This window comes from Peromyscus maniculatus, chromosome 8 (assembly GCF_049852395.1).
Source record: "Peromyscus maniculatus bairdii isolate BWxNUB_F1_BW_parent chromosome 8, HU_Pman_BW_mat_3.1, whole genome shotgun sequence".
NCBI lineage: Eukaryota > Metazoa > Chordata > Mammalia > Rodentia > Cricetidae > Peromyscus > Peromyscus maniculatus.
The window spans coordinates 55,796,860-55,818,777 of NC_134859.1; the positions used below are offsets into that span (position 1 = coordinate 55,796,860).

The 21,918-nt window shown below is 42.6% G+C and overlaps 2 protein-coding genes across 5 annotated transcripts; one reads left to right on the forward strand and one right to left on the reverse strand.

Annotated features, from left to right (window-relative positions):
* Nucleotides 1-3,581: 3,581 nt before the first annotated feature.
* Nucleotides 3,582-13,687, reverse strand: Derl2 (derlin 2). Of its 3 annotated transcripts, none has more exons than XM_076542784.1 (7): nucleotides 13,640-13,687; nucleotides 12,614-12,679; nucleotides 9,657-9,730; nucleotides 8,553-8,646; nucleotides 7,639-7,834; nucleotides 7,298-7,388; nucleotides 3,582-4,088 (listed from the first exon to the last, which is right to left on the reverse strand). In XM_076542784.1, exons 3-7 carry the CDS (start codon nucleotides 9,665-9,667, stop codon nucleotides 3,983-3,985), a joined length of 498 nt encoding a protein of 165 aa, XP_076398899.1. In that variant the 5' UTR covers nucleotides 9,668-9,730; nucleotides 12,614-12,679; nucleotides 13,640-13,687; the 3' UTR covers nucleotides 3,582-3,982. The 3 variants fall into 3 exon arrangements, with proteins under 3 accessions (XP_076398899.1, XP_006994163.1, XP_015843131.1); XM_006994101.4 differs by having other exon boundaries at nucleotides 13,464-13,650; XM_015987645.3 differs by lacking the exons at nucleotides 3,582-4,088; nucleotides 7,639-7,834; nucleotides 8,553-8,646; nucleotides 9,657-9,730; nucleotides 13,640-13,687 and adding an exon at nucleotides 13,464-13,622 and having other exon boundaries at nucleotides 7,301-7,388.
* A 235-nt stretch (nucleotides 13,688-13,922) lies between these two features.
* Mis12 (MIS12 kinetochore complex component) lies at nucleotides 13,923-21,433 on the forward strand. 2 transcript variants are annotated; one of them, XM_006994100.4, is made up of 2 exons: nucleotides 13,923-14,060; nucleotides 19,995-21,433. In XM_006994100.4, the coding sequence occupies exon 2, from the start codon at nucleotides 20,029-20,031 to the stop codon at nucleotides 20,647-20,649; it is 621 nt and encodes a 206-aa protein (XP_006994162.1). In that variant the 5' UTR covers nucleotides 13,923-14,060; nucleotides 19,995-20,028; the 3' UTR covers nucleotides 20,650-21,433. The 2 variants fall into 2 exon arrangements, with proteins under 2 accessions (XP_006994162.1, XP_042138256.1); XM_042282322.2 differs by lacking the exon at nucleotides 13,923-14,060 and adding an exon at nucleotides 14,372-14,509.
* Nucleotides 21,434-21,918: the final 485 nt, after the last annotated feature.

Here is a 21,918-nt window from a genome sequence, read left to right on the forward strand (position 1 = left end):
TTGTTTGCCCCCACCCCCATCCCCGTGCTGACTTAGGAAGGCAAGCAATCCCTTATAAAGAAAAACAACTTACATCAAGTTATGGACCTTGAATAAATAGAAGGCAAATGCCAGTCTTTTCTTGATGCACATTCCAAGCAACCTAATGTGGGAGTCTTATATTCCTAAATGATTACAAGAATCCAAATAGGTCATATAAATGAGTGAAACACTTGGTAGGTAAAACACCTCTTAAATCCATACATTTATTGATTGTGTGTTGGGGGGTGATGGAGGGAGGGAGACTGAGAGAATAGAGATCAGAGGACAACTCATGCCAGTTGCTTCTCCTTCTACCATGTGGGGCCTGAGAACTGAACTCAGGTCTTCAGGCTTGGTGGTAAGTGCCATTACCTCTGGAGCTATCCCACCAGCTACAACACACACACACACACACACACACACACACACACACACACACACACACACACAGACTCCCCTTCTCTAGAAGCACCCACTAATCACAGGCAACAGTTATCATGCAAGCCATTTTTTTTTAAAGACAAGAAAAGCAAAACAAAAATTTGGTATGTTTTAAAATATTGGCTCAATTTTTTTTAATGAAGGCAAAACATAACATTTCTATAAGGAACTCATTCCTAGTAACCTCAGTAGCCTCAATGATAAAATAATCAGAGTTGAAAACTTTAATCCTTTATTACATGAACCATGTTGCCCACATGTCCTTCATTGGCAGTCTGAAATCTGCTGCCACTCCAAAACAAGTCTCCTGTGGTTCAGTGGCTTTCATATTGAGAAGTTACTACACTAAGTATTCAAAAGATTATCCCGATTCTTCCTCTGGAAGACAATCCATCATACACATTGCATTCTAATCTGAGGCGGTTAATTCTGCACACTTGACTCCCTGATCTGACCGTGACTATATAAGCTCATGGTCACCTTAGCTTGCATGGCCACCAAACCATTGCCCTTGATCATGTTCAGCTTTGCTCCATCCTGTTTCCAGAAGCAATCTTAAATCTTAGCAACTAGGTACAAGTTCGCATACATACGCGTTAATCCTCTCATAATTAAAAATACAAGATAATAGTTTGCTGATCAATGAACAAAGTATTTATTCAGCACCCATGTGCCAAGCACAGTGCTAGGCACTGTGGTGGATACAAAAATTAAGACATAGTCCCTGCCCTTAAGGAGCTTACATTCTCATGAAGGAAACAAAACTAACATACATGTAGCAGCTAGGAACAGTACAAGACAATATATGGTTTGCTATAAGAACTTTAGTACAGATTTGAAGCTTCACAGGGATTTAAAGAAGACAATGAAATAGACCTTAGTATTAAGATTTGAGTGTCAGGGTCTTGAAAGACAGAAGAGGCTTAAATTGAGGTCCCTGCTAAGTAGAAGTGGGAGCAGGGTTCAGAGGAAGACAGAGATATGCATTTGATAAGGGCCAAGAATGGACTGCAGGTTTCTGAGCACAGTGGCTTAACCATAGAAGCAAGGTTCAAGAGCTTTGATGAAAACTCAAAATAGTAAGTAGCTTGGTCATCCTAAGAGGAGCAAAGGGCAGGATATTGGCTAACACAGATAGAACTCACCTGTCAAAGGAAAACACAGCCACAAAATAAAACAGCGGCAGATGGCATGGCAATTCTAGGAAGCATGTTACACAACATGCCAATAGCTCCAATGTTTCCCAATTCCCAGAGGACCCCAGAGACAGTGCTATGGTTCCATTTCAAGATCCAGGGTGTGGACATTTTGCCTCACACAAGTACAAAAGAAATATAAAAGACAGGACACAGAAGAATGACAGAAAAAGAAGTCGAAGAAACAAGTAAAAATTCATAGTGAAAAAAACACACCAAAGTATATAAAATGTATCTCCTAGGGAGATGCAATTGGTATGTCCATTCATTTTAAAATGAACATATATTGTATTTCTATAAAAACAAAACAAAACTCCCTATGCTTTAGGTGTGCTTTTCAGTTATTTCTGGTACAATCCAGGAAATGTCTCAAACTATACTCATGTAAACTTAAGCAGTCAAAATCCCATAATCTCACTTTTCTGTTGACTCACATTACAAAAAGGAAGCGTGTTTTAGAAGAATCAGAAATCAAGAAGTTTGCTGGGGAAATGAGGACTTTCCCTCTTGTCCAGGTAAGCACAGAGATCCTATCAAACTACACAGGGCCAGGGACACAAATGTGGGACTGGCCAGACTCCTGAGAGGCCAAATGCCTGAAACTGGAACTCCCAGGGCACAGTGTGAAGCACAGCATGGCATTTTGCCACTAGGAATTGACATCCTAAAAACCAGACTGCTTTAGGCTATACATCCAAAATGTATTTCCTGTTTTACCCGGTCATTCATATGTACATGTATTTGCTACTTAAAATGAACAGCTGGTGAAGAGATTTTAGAATTAAAACTTTACCACAAAAATTCCATCAACTAGCTAAGTCTAAAATTCACTCAGGGACAATAAATAAAACCTAAAGAACCTCATTTCTGGCTCAAAAGCAAGCAGTAATAATAAAAATAAATTCCTAAAAGTTACCAGTCAAGCTTTCTTGAACAAAAACAATGATTAAACTTAAGAATCCCATGAGGATCATACAACCTAAGATTGTCATTAAACGTAAGAGATTTTTAAACAAGGGAAAAGCAGCCCCTTTAACACACGTTCCCTAAAGTCCTCTTCAGTTATTTACTAGCAACATGGAACACACCAGTACTCATTCCATTCCTTCTGCATATTCCACTTAGTCATTAAAATCCTTCCCACTTCAAGGGCAACTTGCAACTTCTTACCTAGAATGTTTACTACAGCTTGTTAACCCTTTGTTAACCTCTGAGAAAGATCTCATTCTGGAAAGCAGCTCAGCCAAAGTAGGACGAGCCAGTCTGGGGAGTCCTGCGCCTATATGACGTTTATGAAAATATCTGCTCATCTCCTGGGTTCCGATGAAGCAGCATGAATGTAAAACGAGATGTAGTATCTTTGACAAGCATTCACCTGAACCGTCAGTGTGGCTGCTTCCAAATACCCTAATTTCCACCTGACTGAAGGTGAACCAGGCACTTGCCTCTGGAAAGGTTTTGAGCTTTTCTTGAATGACAAGAGGAAGACATACCCAACTGCTGCCCATTCATATTCCTGTGCTTTGACAAAGGGTGGCCATTACTAACCTGGGTAGTTCTTAGTGGAGAAATTCCAGCTAAGAGATGTTACAGTTGCTTTCTGTTTACAGCTGACTCTCCTACGGATTCCTCTGCTACAAGAAATCACCCTCCCTTCTCTCTCCTCCTGTGGTCTAGTAACTTGAAGCTTCGTAGTTTTCAGATGGAGAACTATCTGAATGGCAGAAACCAATCTTCCTCCTACTGAGGCTATGACTCTGAACTAGTCAGATGCACATAACAGCTGTGTATTTCCAATCTTGAAATGAAATCCAGTCGAAAGCCGTGGAGACATGAGGCAGACACGGAAACTGCTGTGTTCAGACCCACGCAGGAGAGCTAGAACACATTACCATGATTTAAAAGATCACACGAAAGCTTAAATACAGTGTGAGAGAGATGGAATTCAGTTTTATTTTGTCCTCTCTGAAACTTCCATTTACACCACGGCCTTGTCTATCAAAGAAGAGGAGGAGGAAACGCCCTGCCTTATGCCACAGAGCTCAAGTACCCATGGACTTGTTAGAGGCGGCAGGGTATCTGTTTCTCCAGTTTTTTGGCTCCAAGAGGTTATACTTTTAGTACCAGCATAGTGAGGAACCCCTGGCAAACTGCTGGAAACGTCTTCTGTGTTAGTCAGTGTACCATTCCGTAAAGTGCTTCTGGAGTTAAAATCTGTCAAGCTGTCAAAAGTGTCCACACTTTCGCAACAAGGGATAAAAGAATCCCAATGGGCATTTCACTGAGTCCTTCTCAGATGGGTTTCATAAATTGGCACAGCTGCTTTACCCTCCAAGGCGCTGGCCCTCACCCCAGGCGAAGCCTCCTGGCCGCTCTTCAGGTAGTGGGTTGTAATTGGGATCCTCATCTGGTGTATCAAAAATAGTCCTCCTAAAACACACAAGACTATTCAATGCCAGAGCCATCTTAGATTGGAAGTACTAGAAAGCAGTTCATCCCCACAGGGCTTCCACAAACAGATAAGCGTCATCTCTGCCTGACAACTAAAGAGGTATTATACCTTAAGGGCTCCACAAATATTTGACATTTACATTAACTTACCTCCTTTACTAATTTTTACTACAGAAATGATAAATGCTGATGAGGTGCCTGGAACAGTCAAATAAACAGGCACAAAAAGAATGATGCCTGCTGGGCGACAGAATAGGAATTACTCAATGTGCAGAATTTTAGGATTACAAGATCAAAACATTCTAAGGACAGGGGCCACAGCAGCACGACACAAATGCATGTAACACCACTGCACTGTCCATGGTAAAATGGTTAGGATAGTGAATTTCATGTCGGGGTGTATTGACTTAGTTACAAGAACATTCATCACTCCAATTATAGAAGGAAAAGCAATAACTAATGTCAGTGTCCATTAATAAGGGAGTAACATAAGTATGTTAAATATGAACCACAGAATATCATGTAGTCACTAAAATTCTGTAGGGCATATAATGGAAAAGTAATCACTCCCCCACCCAACCCCTGCAGACAGGGTTTCTCCATGTGTAGGTAGGCCTAGCTGTCCTGGAACTAGCTCTATAGACTAGGCTGGCCTTGAACTCATGGAGACCCACTGGTCTCTGCCTCCCAAGTGCTTGGATCAAAAGTATGTGCCACTACACCTAGCTAGGAAAAGTAATTCTTACATATTAAGCTTAAAAAAAAAAAAAAAAAAAAGACATTTTAGGTTTCTCTGTGTAGCTTTGGAGCCTGTCCTGGAATTTGCTCTGTAGACCAGGCTGGCTTTGAACTCAGAGAGATCTGCCTGCCTCTGCCTCCTGAGTGCTGGGATTAAAGGTATACACCACCAAGTTTGGCTGAAAAGAAGACATTTTAAGAAGTATACAGATAGGGCCTGGAGAGATGGCTTAGCAGTTAAGAGAACTTATTGCTCTTGTAGAGGACCAAGGTTTGGTTCCCAGCACCCACATCGGGGAGCTTACAATCACCTGTAACTCCAGTTCCAGGGGATACACTGTCCCTGGCCTCTGTAGGCACACACACCCATGCATACAGTACACATAAAATGCAGGCACACAGCCTTGCAAACACATTTATAAAATAAATCTTTAAAATACATTAAAATTATATAGCTATTTTTTAAAAAAGCATATACAGATAGTTACCCAATTCCAAGTGTTCAGCCCTAAACACATCTACATACAAACAACACTAGATGAACTAAATAGGTAATAGATTTTGTGTATGTCTGTATAGTAATAATTAAAGAAGGGGTCATGAATTGGATAGGGAGTAGGGATACACAGAAGGAGTTGAAGGGGAGAGAGGGAGAAGTGGAAATGATATAATACAATAATCACGTAGGAAATTATCAAAAAGGTATGAAAGATGCAAGACTAGCTATCAAAAGTCAGTCAAAGGAAACTGCCATGTATAAGTAGAATTACAGCAGATTTTACTTCCTGTGGTGGTTTGAATAGGTATGGCCCCCACAGACTCAAGTGTTTGAATGCTTGGCCCATAAGGCATGGCACTATTAGGAGGTGTGGCCTTGTTGGAGGAAGTGTGTCACTGTGGGGGTGGGCTTTGGGGTTTCCTATGCTCAAGCTACATCCAGTGAGAAAGACCACTTCCTGCTGCCTGTGAGTAGAGATGTAGGATTCTCAGCTCCTTCTCCAGCACCATGTCTGCCTGCATGCCACCATGTCCTGTCATGATAATGGACTAAACCTCTGAAACTGTTAGCCATCCCCAATTAAATGTTTCCCTTTATAAAAGTTGCCATGGTCATGGTGTCTCTTCACAGCAATAGAAACCCTAATTAAGACTCTTCCTTGTTTTTTGTTAATTAAAAAAAAAATTTCCTCTTGAGATGGATTCTTGGTATGTTACCTAGGTTGACATCAAACTTTGAATTCTTCTGCCCAGGCCTTTGGATGGGATGACAGGCATATACTAGCATACCTTGTTAGTTCACTCTTCTTTTCCTCTTTCTTAAAGATATATTTACTTCCCTTCTATTGATTTTTCATTTTAGTTCTTTTTTTAAGGTTTATTTGTGTATTTTATGTATATGGGTATTTTGTCTGCATGTACACCTGCACACCAAAAGAGGGCCTCAGACATGGGGTCATAATTACAAATGGTTGTGAGCCACCATGTGGGTGCTGGGAACTGAACTCAAGACCTCTGGAAAAGCAACCAGTGCTCCGAGCCATCCCTCTAGCCCCTTATTTTCATTTTACGCCTGTGGGTGTTTTGCCTGCATGTGTATCTGTGTAGCATGTACTTTCGGTGCCTGAAGAGGCCAGAGGATGGTGCTGGATCCCACGGAACTGGAGTTACAGACAGTTGTTAGCTGCCATGTGGGTGCTGGAATTGAACCTGGGTCCTCTGGAAGAGCAGCCAGTGCTGCTAACCACTGAGCCATCTTCATTCTTTTTTGCTTAACTATTCTCCAACAGAGAATTTATATCAAAGCATTTGATCATCTCAGTAGAGCCTTGTTTGTCTGTTTTTTGAGACAGCGTTTCTTTGTGTAGCCCACCACCTCCCAGCAAGCCCCCCTCTCTGCCCTTTAATGTAATAGTTTCCAAGGACACAAAATTCTAGAGCAGAAACAGGTCTTGTAAATCAAAACTCTAGCTCAAGAGACTGCAGAATACAAATGAAGAGATGAGCTTCAAATCACACTGCTCGGTGGTGGCACAGCTAGTCTGGCTGCAGGCCCAAAGCCTTTTCCATTCTATTTCCCTGTGCATCTCCACTACCTGCGTTGCTGGTCACAAAGCCCTCAGAAACGTCCTCGGAACTGTGTGGCCCCTTCGAATGTTTACGTCTCTCAACCAGGACAGCAGCTTTCAGACAGCCGGCAGGCTCCTCTCTGGCACACAAGTTCTAGCGGTCTCTCAGGATAACAAATGCAAAGTCACCCCCACAATGTCAAGAGCCCAGTAATTACAACCCTGGCCTAGTCTGCGTCTGGCCAATCCAAAAGTTCTCCAACCATGTTGCTCAATCTTCTGACACTGGTATGAACCATATGAATCAGGAGCGAAGGGAGCCCAGAATAAACCATGGTCATGGTTTGTCTGCATGGACTGTGAAACATGGCATTAAATACTCACAAAAGAGATGGTGTTTTCAGAATTCTTATTCCACCAGGCTGATTGGGAAATATATCTTCCAAGAAAAAATATATGTGCCCAACTGCAATACCTATAATCAACCAGAAATAAAGGATAAAAAGAAAGATTAAAGTTTCAATTTTAAGTCTCCTACCAACATACACTTTATTTAGGGTAAGTGTAATTACTGAAAATCAATGAGCTACTATTATCTTTCAGCTATAATTATTAAACGATCTTGCAATAGCTATATATGAAGACTGAACAGAATAAACATGAAAGACAGTGACAAAATACATTTTCAGGTAAAATAAGAGAAAAAGTAGTGGTAAGATGCTTACCCAAAAGGTCCACAATAATTGAGTTCCCCAACAACAAGGAAAACCCCATGAGCACCCAGGGCAGAAAGGGGGCCTGGAAGTTTAGAAGACCAAAGAAGTTCATGCGGACGTACGGGTTCCTTCGGCTCCACACGTAGACCAGCATTATTGTAAAGGCCTGGCCTAAAAAAACTAAGCTCACAAACAAACCAAAAAGCTAGCAAATGGAATTAAGGAAAATATCAACATGAAAGCATGCCAGGGAAGGCTAAGTAAGAGAACTAAAGACTATCCTTTTGCTAAAATCTAAATTATAAAAAGCTAAGTAGTGACATTTTCAAACTGTAAGAAGAAAATTAATTACCCAAGGCAACTAGGCAAAACTGGCTTGGGTTAAATTGTCCGGCTCACAGCTACTACAGACTAAACTTGTGCTTTTGTGATGCTTTTGCCTTTTTGGAAAAAGTTAATTCCTTTGTAAGGAAATGCCATGAAAAGCACTCTCCACTGACGCCTTCACAGGAGCCGAAGCATGCAGGCTGGAATAAAGCTTTGGCACACAGCACGGATCGAGGTCTGTTATACACAACAAAGTTCTTTTCTTTCTAAGAGCACTGTATCAGTTTGACAGTGACTTAATACATGTCTTACCAACTAAGCGAAAGTGAAGTCACCCACCAGTAGCGATATAACTGAGATGCTTCCAGAAAACCCACCCGGATCAAAAGTTCTTGCTGGGCAGAGCCTCCTGTCCAGCCTCTAGGCTTGGAAGCTGTCAAAGCGGGCTGTGAAATAAATGGGAGCGCCCTGAGGCTACAGTTTGGGGAACTACTTTATCTGTTTGTTTAGAGTAGCTTGTGAATCATGGGAGACGGATTGAGGAGTAGACAGTCTCTTCTTTAATATTTTCCTGTATTTTAGTTGTTGAAGGATACAGTCATTAAAAATCCACCAAAAAGGAACATAAATACAAAGTCTGCTGTCCGACCTCGGAAAGAGCCTTCTTCTAGCATTCGACAGTAACGATATCTTAAGTTTCAGGTTAAGAAAATATTAAGCACACACATAAGAAGAAAATAAAATGTAATGAACCACTGAAACATACTTAGGCTTCATACTACACAGGAAAGCTGCATTTCTCTAAGAATGTTTAAGTAGTAATCTGGTTTCTTTTTTTTTTCCATCAAGCATTTTAGGCAACAAAACTCACACCATATTATGCAAAGCCTGTTCCTGGTTGGGTAGCTAATTCAAACACTGTATGAACATGCTTCCAATCACCATTACATCTCTTCCAATTTGTAGTACTGTCTTTCCCATGTTCAACTACATGTGAATTTGCACCATCCTTGGTTTGCTAATTTGGAAGAAATCCCTGCAAAAAAGCCTGGTGTGATAACTACTTTTCTAGGCCAGGTAGGCCAAGCATTTCTATATTCCAGTTCATAAAAACTGTAATGAAAAACCTTTGATTAGAAACTTATCAGAATATAGCCTATACAGGAAACAAAAAACCGTTCTAGGACTTAAAGGCCTCTGTCTCCTGCAGATGAGCTGGAGTGCTGGATGCTCAGCACATCCAATTCCCATCTAACTCTTTGATTACGAGGGCTCTTCCTGTCTCTCAACAAACCTAAATATGTCGAGCCCAGCAGACATTTTGGCACTCACTATTTTTTCAGCCTTGTAATCATGGTCCCCACTCTCATAAACTCATTCCAAACCCTGGGGAAAATTCTGTTGAGTTAGCAATGTTTCAGGGTGACTTACTACTGTGCCAGCTGATGCTGACATTATTTTACAAATGTGTCTACAATAACTTACAGCTGAAGGACATGCATGTTTTAAGAGTTGGAACTTCCTGTGTAAACAAGGAGTTACAAAGAATTTCAAAACATTATGATTTGATTACAAACTACAGACCCAGAAGTCATAACTACAATGTTATTAAAAAAAAATAAACAAGAGTAATAGTTTCAACTTACAATATACACCAAGTTAACCTAAAGTCTTGATGTTGACTCCACTTAAAAGGATACAGAAAAATCATGTTAAACAAAAAATTGAATCCAACTGGACCAAAAAATAAGAAATTGGTGATTAGCCTCCATATCTGTAGGGGGTGGGAGTGGGGGCGGGGGAGAGAAAGATACATTAAGTAAAATACATAACCAGGAAACATTTCTATAGTAAGAGAAAAACGACATTCTATGACTCTAAGGCTCCAAAGTCCTAGGTGGGGCCCATTCAAATGTGACATCCATCTGACTCTGGGTTTGTTTTGTGTGTGTGTGTGTGTGTGAGAGAGAGAGAGAGAGATGCTTCTAGTTAAGAGACTAAAAGATATTAATTGGACTGTGAAATTTATACGGATGATAGGACAAAAATTCAAAATTGTAATTGTCTTTTATAAAACAACACAAAAAGTGCACACCATGTGGCTAAGCAAATTAGCTGTCTGAATAACAAGCTAGGTTAGTTTGCAGAACAGAGTGCTCTTATATGTGTAGTCACCATAAGGAGGAGTTTACAGGCACTAAAAACTTCAGGGATCAAGTAAATAAAGCTGCTGAAAAAAAGTTTCTAAATTAGGCACAACATCCTAATGGAAAAATTCTAAGACAGTCAGGTTCTGGTTTGAAGTCGACTTCCTACAAGAATTGATGCTCCCAGAGTGAAGGAGAGATACAAGAGCAGTCTCACCTAATCAATCTACAACTACTCACAAAGCTTTACATAATTTACTATCATGTGAGATCTTAGTAATCTTGTGAGATGGGCAAGCTGACGTGACCATCCTCACTTCACAGACAAGAAATCTTAAGACTCAGGGCTTGCTGAAGGGCAAGGCAGCTGGGTGGAGACTCTTGATAGCAAATCTAGAACTCCTAATTCCAAACTTAATACAAGAATTTAACCTTGGCTAGGGATGGTTGCTCATGTCTATAATCCTAGTACTAAGAAGTCCAGGCAGGAAGTTCACAGAATTGTTGTTAAATTCAAAAGTTGCCCAGGCTTCATAAGAGATCCTGTGGTTTTGTTGTTGCTTAAAAAAAAAAAAAAAAAAAAAAAGTATGGTGATGTACACCTTGTGATCCTAGGAGGCTGAGGCAAGAGGACACCATGACTGGACACTGTGACCATGCCACAGTCACAGCCACAAAACAAACTATCTCAGAAAATAAACAAAAAACAAACCAAAGAATTTAACCCTAGGCAGTCACGCCCCACAAGTCAGTAGGAAGCAATCCCAGGAAAAGCCACCTAGCAAAGACCAGATTGCCAGGGGACCGACTGCTCATACACCATTAAACCCTCCACCACTGGTAACTATTTGTGACAATTAATGTTGACAGTCACCTGTAAGACAAACTCTGGGCATCCCTCTCTGAGGGAGTTTCTAGACTCTGTCACTTGAGGTGGGAAGGAAAACACTAGCTGGGGGCGCCATACAATGGGCTGGGATCCTAGGACAACTGAACAGGAAGAAGTGAACTGAACTCCCGACTTGTGCCTCTGTTTCCTCACTAAGGGTACAAGGGGACCCACAGCCTTAAGTTCCAGATGCAGTGACTTCCCAACCACAACGGGACTTTACCAATAAACTGGGAGCCAAATAAGCCCTTCCTGTCTTAGGCTGCTTTGTCAGGTATTCCCATCACAGCAGTGAGAACAGCAACCAGCAGTCTGTTTACATGGAAACAACCCAGTTCTATGTGTTAACCTGCACATAAGATCTCAAAGAATCCTCAACCCAGTGAGGACACCACACATAAAAGCCCCCAAGTAAAGCTGGATGGTGGTGGTGCACGCCTTTAATCCCAGCACTCAGAGGCAGAGGCAGGCAGATTCCCTGGGAGTTCAAGGCCAGCCTGGTCTAGGGAACGAGATCCAGGACAGCCAGGACTACACAGAGAAACCCTATATAGAAAAACCAAACCAACCCCAAGTAAGGGTGAGAGATGCTCTATTGTGAAAGGTAATATATCTGAAGGCACACAAAAGCTGCATCTTGAAAGGCAAACTAGAGTTCAATGGGTACAAAGGGAGTATTATCCATTTGGGGCAGGGAACAGCACGAATAAAGCAGAATTACAGCCAATGAGATCTAGCCTTCACCTAGAGTGTGAATGACCATCCTGGCATGAAAACACACTGCTTTTTAGCATTTTAATCACTGGAAAAAGACTTCTTCAAGCTGTACTCTAATAAGCCAACATACTGTTTTAGAGAATGGTCTTTTAGACTTGTGTTAGTATGATCTGACTTCTGGAAGACAGATCAGTGTTAAAGCTCTACCAGAACTGGTTTATGAGCTGGACCATGAGGATTAACAACAATTAACCCAGGTTGTGTCTGGGTGGTGAATGGACAAAATAAGGGCTATCCTGTGAGACTCCCTGGGCAGCTAGCTGGTTAGAATATTCTCAAATATCATCATCATCATCATCATCACCATCATAATTATTATTATTAACATTGGTTGTTGTTACTATTGCTTGTGTTTTAAGACAATTCCTTGATGTGTAGTTCAAGCTGGCCTCAGCTTCCTGACTGCTGGGATTATGGCCACAGTAATTCTTAACTAGTTGTAGTCAAATACAGGAACTCAATACACCAAAAACATACTAAAAATAGAAGATGAATTATAAATTCCCACCTGTAGCAATTTTCTTAAGACAGGGACTTCCTAGGTAGTCCAAGCTAACCCAGAACTTGCCATCTTCCTGCTTAATCTGCCTGTACCTCGATCCACCCTTGGCAATTATAATTTGGTATATGATGAAGAACTCACAAATACCTAGCAGTTCTTAAATGATTCTGGAGTCCAACCAGGCTGCAGAATTCCTTCTTTACATTTCAGTAAGACTTATAATCAGAGCTTCCTCCACTGGATTATTTTTTGAGACTGTATCTGACAGGATTTATTACTTACTAAACAATAAAGAAGAGACGATAGTGGAAATATTAATCATAGTAGCCATAGACCACTTACTTGAAAGTGTTTAAAAATTAGTTCAGGGTTGAAGTATAACTGAAAAGGTGTGATCAATTCCAACTGCTGAAATGGAAAAAAAAAAAGCTTCTTAAATCAGAGCGATCATAAAACAAAACTTCAGCACTAACAACAAAGGATCAGTAGCTCTAATAATTTCTGTTGTCACTTGGAGTAAATTTCTATGTCTTGCTTGCGACGGCTGGTAAGGGATTCTTTAGAATTCGTACAACCGTTTGTATCCTCAATACACAATGCAAGTTTTATGTTGCAGTATTTGAGGATGCTATAAGGCAGGCAGGAGAGGATAGTTTAAAGACAACAGTATCTTTTATGAATCTGTGTGTCGCGTGGTCACCACCTGAGAAACAGCTGGGTGAGACAACTCCGAATAAGAGATTCGAGGCCCCGCTACCAATAGGGCTAGGTACAGGCGACCAGTTCTTACATCCACGGGCCGTCTTTTGAAAGATGCTTCCAGACAATTCGAGATTTTTATTCTTAATATGGAAGTCTGTGAACCTAGCGGACCTTGCTCCCACACTAGTCACCTGGCCATAGCTAGAGCTCTGAGACACATTTTTGGGTGGGCGGCTCCCGCAGGTCTGACTCGCTACAGGTCTCGATTTCATCTCTCGGAAACAGACCTGCCCTCGCATGGAGGAGCACTTCCTTTTCAGGTCACTGGCTTGGCACCCTTGGGACTATCCTGAACCCTAGAGTCAGCTCCGGATGTCTCCACCCACCCCTGGGACCAAACCCTCTGGGCTTCTCTGCGGCCCAAACCCGTTTTCTGAAGACCCAGTCATAGCTAGCCTGAAAAAGAGGACGTGGCGCCACAGCTGCTCACCACGGCCGCGGTGGTGAGGACGCAGGCGGTAGTGTAGGCGCGGCTGACCGGCGGGATCTGCAGGTACTCCAGCCGGAGGCTCTGGTACGCCATCTTCCCCACCGCGCCTGCCCCCCTTCCCCTTCCGCCAGTATGCCAGGCGGCGGGGCGGACTCAAAGCCGGCCTTCAGCCTTACCACCGCTGTCCAATCAGCGCCGCGCACTCGGCCAGCCACCAATCGCTGGCGCCCTGGGGACTGCGCATCCACCAATCACGAGTTGCGCCTCCGCGTCGGCCCATCCTTTCATCTCCGCCTACCAACGAAGAGAGAAAGTACCAGTTCCTCCCGCCAATCCCCGCCGGCCACAGCTAGCTTTCCCGCCTTGTCCCCTTCCCTTGACCAATCCAAGTGCTCCCTTTCGGCCAGCCAATCAGGAGTGCGGGCCAGCCAATCAGGAGTGCGGGCCAGCCCGCCTTTGCGTTTGTTCGCGGAGGCACATTCCAGTCGCTTCCGAGGAGCAGTTGCCGCCGCCTTCCTCCTTCAGCTCCGTGTGGTTTGAAGGAAGTGGCGGGAAGCCGGTGTGCGGCGGACTCCCATCACCCCCGGGATCGCTTCGGTAGGGGCTGTGTGCTCTCTGAGGAGGAGCGGTGTCGTTTCCCGGGGCGCCGGAGCGTTCTGCAGGGTACCCCCTCCCACCAGGCCGGTTTGGGCCTGGAGGGCTGGAGGTCCCGGCATGCTTCGCGGCCGCAGGGTGGGACGGGAGCTGGAGCTGCCGGAAGCGCCTCCGGCTCTGCGGTCTCTGGTCCTTGTCTGCGGTGGTCGTGGGCTCCGCTCCACTCGTCGAGATGGTGTGGGGACCTCCCGTGTTTTTTAAACTTCAGCCGCAGGAACTCTGTCTGGCAGAGAAGCGATGGTAGATGAGTTAATAACACGGAGGGGAAAGCGAAGGAGGTAGTGGCTGCCTCTTGAAGGATCTGTGCTCAGTGCGTGCCTACTTGAAGGAAAGGAGATAGAGTTCGGTTGTGTTGGAGCAAAGACTATCCAGATCGTGGCAGGAGTATTCTTGTAAGTTAAAAGAAGCATAAAAAATTGTGTGTGTGGGGGGGAAGTGTGACTATAAAGAGAGAATGGCATTTAACTTAGAAGTAATATAAGGCTGAACGCAGTAGTGGCACCCGCCTGTGACTCCTAGCCACTCTGGAGGCTGAAGCCAGAGGCTTTGTTGAGTCCTGAAGTTGTAGGCCGGCGTGGACAACACAGAGGAGACTGGGGGCAAACACTAGAAGAGCGGCCTTAACTTGTTGGTAAAACTGCAGCTTTATAGCTACCACCGCCATAGCATTGGCCGTGTAACAGAAAAGGCAAACTTGGAACTTTTCTCTGAACTGGAATTTTGGATTTAGGAACTTAGTTAGAATTGGATACACACACACACACACACACACACACACTCTTGAAGCAAAGTTAGAATGCAAACTTAATTATAGGGTGCAAGTTGTCGGTAGGTTGACTCATCATTTGGGTAATTTGTAACAGACATCCATCCTGCTTGGATAATGAAAATATTATAATCTTCTAGAAAAGGCATCCCAATATAAACAACAGATGTGGAGGGTGGAGGTAGTTTCAGTGTCCAAACAGTATGTGAGGCCAGATGGTTTTAATTTTTAAAATACAGTGTGGGGCTGGGAATGTATCAGTAGAGTGCAAACCTAGCTTGTAAAAGGCCCTGGACATAATGCTTAGCAGTGTAGGAAGGCAAAACAAGTTTATGACTACCAAATTGGCAAAAGTTAAGAGGGCTGGCAGGTAAAAGAAGTTCTGGTCTACTCCAAGTGAGTATAAACCTGTCTAGATGTTCTAAGATGTTTTGGCAATATTTAGTGACATTATATATGCAAGTATCTGGCAAGTCCCTAAGAAGATTTCACTTGGAAGATCTCCATATCACACACACACACACACACACCGTTTTAGGCAACTTTATTGAAGAAAACAAAATTAGTTACTAGCAGACCTATTAGGTGATCCCTCTTCCATTATCAACTCCCAACATCTTTTTCCTTGGGAGATGAATTAATAGCTCCAAGCCTCCTAGCAATTTAGATGAAAATTCAGAACTGTTTTGAGACCCTGTTTTGGAATACAAAGGATGTTTGTCTTTCCATATTAATGCTACAGATTCAAAACCAAGTCTCTAACCCATCAGTTATGAGCATAAAGAATATTTGTAAACTGAGACTTCACAGTGGAAGGCTTAAACAAGGACAGATGCTGCTAAAATGTTTCATCCTGTGGTGGGACAACTAAATACCCATGTCTATTCCCCACTCAGATGATTTCTCCAGTGTTAGAGCAGTGAGGAATGGTTTAGTCTCATTACAGAGTTAGAGAAGACATGGCCACATAATACACTTGCTTCACTTAAAAAAAATGTAGCCAGGTGGTGGCCAGCCTTGTCTACGGAGTGAGTTCCAGGACAGCCAGGGCTACGCAGAGAAACTCTGTAAATCATAATCTTGATTAACTGTTACCTTATAATACAGTTTTCCAAAAAGCAGTTATTGTGTGGGTATGGTCATGGTTCAACAGTAAGGTCCCCATGCCACTTCCAGAGGATGAGTTTGCATATCAGCGCCCATGTTCAGTGGCTCCCAACTGTCTCTAACTCTGGCTCCAGCCGGACTGACACCCTCCCCTGGGTGTCTCCAAGGGCACCTGTATGCATGTGGCATATGCACACGTGAGCATACACACATACATAGTAAGATTAAATCTTTTAAAAGTCATTGTACAACACTGAAAGAACTTAAGACTTCTTAGGTGACCCAGTAACTGAATGGAAAGCGGTAAACAAAAGACAAAAGTAAGAAGAGGTCTGATAAAGGAACTGCCAAATGAGAAGAGAAGAGGAAGAGTAATTTAAAGTTTATTCCAGCAATAATGCAGGCTATTCTGACTTTAAGGTCATATCATATGGCATGTTTCTGACTTTGTTCCCAACATGATCTCTTAAATGTATCTCTGATTTATAGATCTGTACAATCTGTGGCACTAAAGGATCATGCAAACTTGTATCAAAACAGTGAACAAATGAATAGAGTGATTTAGAAATAGTTAAAGCAGGTGATCACTGATCTTAGACTATGGAGTCAGATGCTATTACTGTTACCATTTGAGTGAAAGTTCTTGCAAATGTATCCTTAGCTGGTTTGAAAATAGAAAAGTGAATTGTCAGAAAGAATACTCTGCCTTGATATGGGCTGTCATTAATCTTATCATTGTGGCTTGCCAGTGAAGCCTAGCCTCAGCTGCACCTGCAGAATTTTATATTGGAGTGTCATGGACCAAATATGACAGAGCCTCACATTAATCCATTTCAGTGTCATAGTTTGACTTCTACCTGGTTCCTTGTTACCTTTTTTTAAAGTGTATTTTGTTTGTTTGTAAAGTGTATTTTGTTTATTCATTTATTTATTTATTTTGCCTGCATGTATGTATATTCATTATGCCTGTGCCTGGTTCCCACACGGCCAGAAGAAGGCATTGAATTCTCTAGAACTGGAGTTACAGATTGTGTGAGCCATCATATGGGTGCTGGGCAATGAACCTGGGTCTTCTATAAGAGGAGCTAGTGCTCTTAACCACTGAGTCATTTCTCCATCCCCAACTATCTTGTTTGTTTGTTATTGTTGCTTAATGATTTTGCTTTTTGAAATGTATTTGTATGAGTGTTTTGCTTGCGTTTATGTATATGTACCATATGTGTGCCATGTCCCCCAAAGAGGTTAGAACAGGGCACTGGATTCCCTGGAATTGGAGTTATGGATGGTTATGAGCCACCATGTGGGTGTTGGGAACTGAACCCAGGTCTTATGCAAGAACAGGTGCTCTTAACCATTGAGCCATTTCTCCAGTCCTGTTCCTCACTAGCTTAAAACATTTTAAAAATTAATTTATTTTTATGTGTGTGCCTTCGTGTATATGTATGTTGCACTGTGTGCAGTGCCCGAGGGTGGTCAGGAGAGAGGGTGTCAGAACTGGAATTATAGATAGTTGAGAGCTTTTATATATGGATTCTGGAAACCAAACTTGGGCCCTCTGCAGGAGCAGCAGATGCACTTAACAGCTGAGCCATCTCGGGCAGCCCTGCTCCTCATCATCTTGATGTATGCTCAGAGGTCTGACAGGTGTCTTGATTATTTGGTTGGTGGGGAAGGATTGTCTTGTTTTACACTGTGTATCAGTCCCCCTAACACCACTGTCACAAACACAGGGTAGCTCTAAGAAGATTGGATTTACTTCTCATACATAATCATTGAATTTGTGCCATCCCTTTCCTTCTCCTTTTTGGTACAGCAGCTTCTTACTAAACTGGATGGGGATGGCTAAGAGGGAGCATAGATGCAGAGCTCAAATGCTTAAAGGACACCTTTTGTTTGTTTGTTGTTTTTGTTTTTCGAGGCAGGGTTTCTCTGTGTAGCCCTGACTGTCCTGGAACTTGCTCTGTAGACCAGGCTGGCCTCAAACTCACAGAGATCTACCTGCCTCTGCCTCCTGAATGCTGGGATTAGAGGTGTGGCATGGACACTTTACCTGGGGTGTGTGTGTGTGTGTGTGTGTGTGTGTGTGTGTGTGTGTGTGTGCTTGTGAGTGATGGAACTGCTATACTGCTGTGGTCAGGGTCAGTCAAGTAATGAGTGCAATGACATGAAGTGATTAGGCCATTAAAATGTAAACATGTGTATATAAGACTATTAGTAGGGGCTGGAGAGGTGGCTCCAAAGTTAAGAGCTCTTGTTGCCTTTGCAGAGGGCCTGAGTTGGGTTCCCAGCAAGTTGAGTTGCCAGCACTCACAGCTATTTATAACTCCAGCTCCAAAGAACCCAACACCTGCGTTTTTTTGTAGGCATCTTCATGTATGTGTACATACACAGGTGGATACATGCATATGCACATAAAAAGTGAGTTCTAGGCCAGCCAGAGCTACTTGTGTTAAAAACAGCACCACAAATTGTAAGAGTAGTTTTGGCATTCTGCTCCTTGGGAGGCGAAGAGAGAAAAGTTGAAATTTTGAAGCCAGCCTAAGCAACATAGTGAGGCCCTGTCTCAACAAAACCAAACCCTAGTAGGAGCATAATCTGTGAGAAGTGTTCAGGAAGTAAAAATCTTCCAGGCCAGAGACACTCTATGAACGACACTACAAAAACAAATTCTGTTTATATAGCCACACAGTTATCACCACTGTTTTTTAAACCATTACAGATATAATTTTTCAAGGTTGATGGCATCCTGTCTTCTCATAAGATTGTCCACACCATTGGCTATACTTTTTTTTTTTCTTCACTTAAAGTTTTAAAAAATTCATCTGGTAGTTTGAAGTAGCAGTTTGTAGATTACATTAAATGTCCTTACCTGAGAATGGAGTAAAACTTCTCTTATTTCCATACCAAGCATATGGTTACTAGTAAGACAAAAATGCCCTGGTTAAGTTCCATGGTTCCAAGGTGAAGGAAATGGGATGACATGTTTCTAGATGCTTACACTAGAAAAGAATGCCTCTCAGATCCTTGAAACAAATCAGGGTAAAGGCTTGGTCATTTAGTTGGATTTTTCTCAGATGGCTAGGGTGGGAGACAATGAGGTAAATAAAATGGTAGAACATGGGACGAAAAGGAATGGGCAGAGAAGTGAAGTGGAAACACTGGGAGCTGCTTAAGGTACAGTGTGACTGACAGACTAGCACGGGACTTGGTTAAGATGTAGCTCAGTAGAGTGTTTGTCTGGGCCCTGGCTTCTAACCCCAGCACCACATAAAAAATTGGTCTGATTGGTGTACTCCCATGATCCAAGCACTCTGGTGGTAGGGACAGAAGAATCAGAAGTTCAAGATCATCCTCAGCTACACACCAAGTTTGAGGCCAGCTTGGGTTACATGAGACCCTGTCACAAATGAAAGTTTGAGGCCAAAATGTGGGGGCATATGTAGATCATTGAAGCTCAAAAAAACCAGGTCTCTAGGGTATTGAGGCCATCTGTTTAAACTTTCAAAGTTGCCCAAGATAACAGAATTGAGAAGGTTGGGCTTATATCTAAGTCTTCAGTAATAATAACTGAGGGAAATGAACAATAAAGAGAGTATAGGAAAGAGACTCAAGAGGCAAGGGCTTCTGTCTTTCTGTGGGCATTTAAGGCTGGAAGGAACATCAGGTATCAAAGGAGCACAAATGCCTTAGTTTTCTATTTGCTTTTTTTTTTTTTTTTAAGATTTATTTATTTATTTATTTATTATGTGTATAGTATTCTGCCTGCACATATGACTATAGGCCAGAAGAGGGCACCAGATCTCATTACAGATGTTGTGAGCCACCATGTGGTTGCTGGGAATTGAACTCAGGACCTCTGGAAGAACAGCCAGTGCTCTTAACCTCTAAGCCATCTCTCCAGCCCCTATTTGCTTTCTTTGTTTGCTTGTTTATCAATAGAGAGGTTTGTTACTTTCCTCTGATGACGTTGTCCAAATGAAATTTCTTTCTTTTTCTACTTGCAGGTTTTCACAGTTGAGGGCAGCAAAGTAAAGCAGGATGTCCGTGGATCCGATGGCCTATGAGGCCCAGTTCTTTGGCTTCACACCACAGACTTGCCTGCTGAGGATCTACATAGCATTTCAAGACCACCTGTTTGAAGTGATGCAGGCTGTTGAACAGGTTATCCTAAAGAAGCTGGAGGGCATCCCAGACTCTGAGATTAGCCCTGTCCAAATTCGTAAATGCACAGAGAAGTTTCTTTGCTTCATGAAAGGACGTTTCGATAACCTTTTTGGCAAAATGGAGCAGCTGCTTTTGCAGTCGGTTTTGTGTATTCCCCCAAACATCCTGCTTCCTGAAGATAAGTGTCAGGAGACGCATCCTTTCAGTGAAGAGAAATTCCAGCTCCTCAAAAAGGAAATCGAAGAGTTACAGGAGAAGTATAAGGTCGAATTATGCACTGAACAGGCCCTTCTTGCAGAATTAGAGGAGCAAAAAACTGTTAAAGCTAAACTCAAAGAGACCTTGACTTTCTTCGATGAGCTTGAAAACATTGGCAGAGATCACGGAACTAGTAACTTTAGGGAGAGTTTGGTGTCCCTGGTCCAGAACTGTAGAAAACTCCAGAACATTAGAGACAATGTAGAAAAACAAAGCAAAAGACTGGAAACACGGTAATTTCTCAGTAGTGAAAAGAGAGAGCATGTAAATAAGCAGCTTTTCTTTGATTGCTCTTAGGTTTAAAGTCTTTTGGGGCTACTTACCTCCCCTCCTTTCCCAGGTTCCACACAGCGGATCTTCTAGAACTGCACGCTCCGGTTCAGACTTCTAAAGCAGAGTTTGTATTCATCTGCTTTCCCCCTTCTGACATTTGGGTTGACCAGCCTTGTTCTGGTAACGCCTCTAGTTCTTCTTTCGGGATTGTACCCATTCAGCTGTTAGGGGTGCTTTAGTATGGTTTCAGGAGGCAGTGGAATCCTGTGTAAGTCAGGCTATATATTCATCCATTGAATGTTGGAGTGCAGCCATGAGGTACAGCAGGGACTAATAAAGCAGAAAGGCTGGGCTGAGGACATAGCTCTGTGGTAGAGTATGCTCAGCGTGTGGGTGTCTCGGGGTTTAACATGCCCTACTCTGGAGAGAAGAAGAGGAGGGGGAAGAACAAAAAGAAAAAAAACAAAGGGAAACAGTGGCAGACGGGGTCAGGGATATGAGGTGAAGTATAAGACAGGCAGGGGCTGATGATATGAGTCAGCAGGTAAAAGGACTTGTAGTACAAGCCTGGTGACCCCAGTTGGATCCCCAGAATCCATGTAAAGGTGGAAAGAAAAGCTTGACTCCACAAAATTGTACTCTGACTTCTAAAGGTACACTGGTATGTGCACCCCTCATCCCCCACATTGTGTGTGCATACACACATATACACATACAATAATAATTTTGTTTTAAGAGATAAGCAAAACCTCTGTGTATGTTTGAGTGTGTGCCACTAAAAAACTGACTCCTCGCTGTCTGTTGTGCACACCGTTGATCCAGCGCTTGGGAGGCATAGGCAGATGGATCTATATCTACAGAGTTCCAGGGCAGCCAGGGCTACATAGAGAGACTTGTCTCACAAACCAAAAACAAACAAAACAATAAAACTCAAGTCTGATTCCTGACACTTGTTATGTTGGTAAAGCAGACTGTATCGGGGACTCTGGTTAGATATAAGGACCATTGCAGCAGGGCTTTGCATTGAGGGAGAGGCTAGATTCTAAATATAACAAGGAAAAGTTGGGGATGTGCAGCTAAGGAACAGAATGGACTTGTAGGGATAAAAGGTCATCACTGGATGGAAAATTACTAAAGGGGTCAGTGTTAGGGTTTGAATGTGTCCACGAAATTCATGTGTTAAAACTGATTTCCTAGTGATACAATGTTGAAGTTGATTATTTATACTTTGAT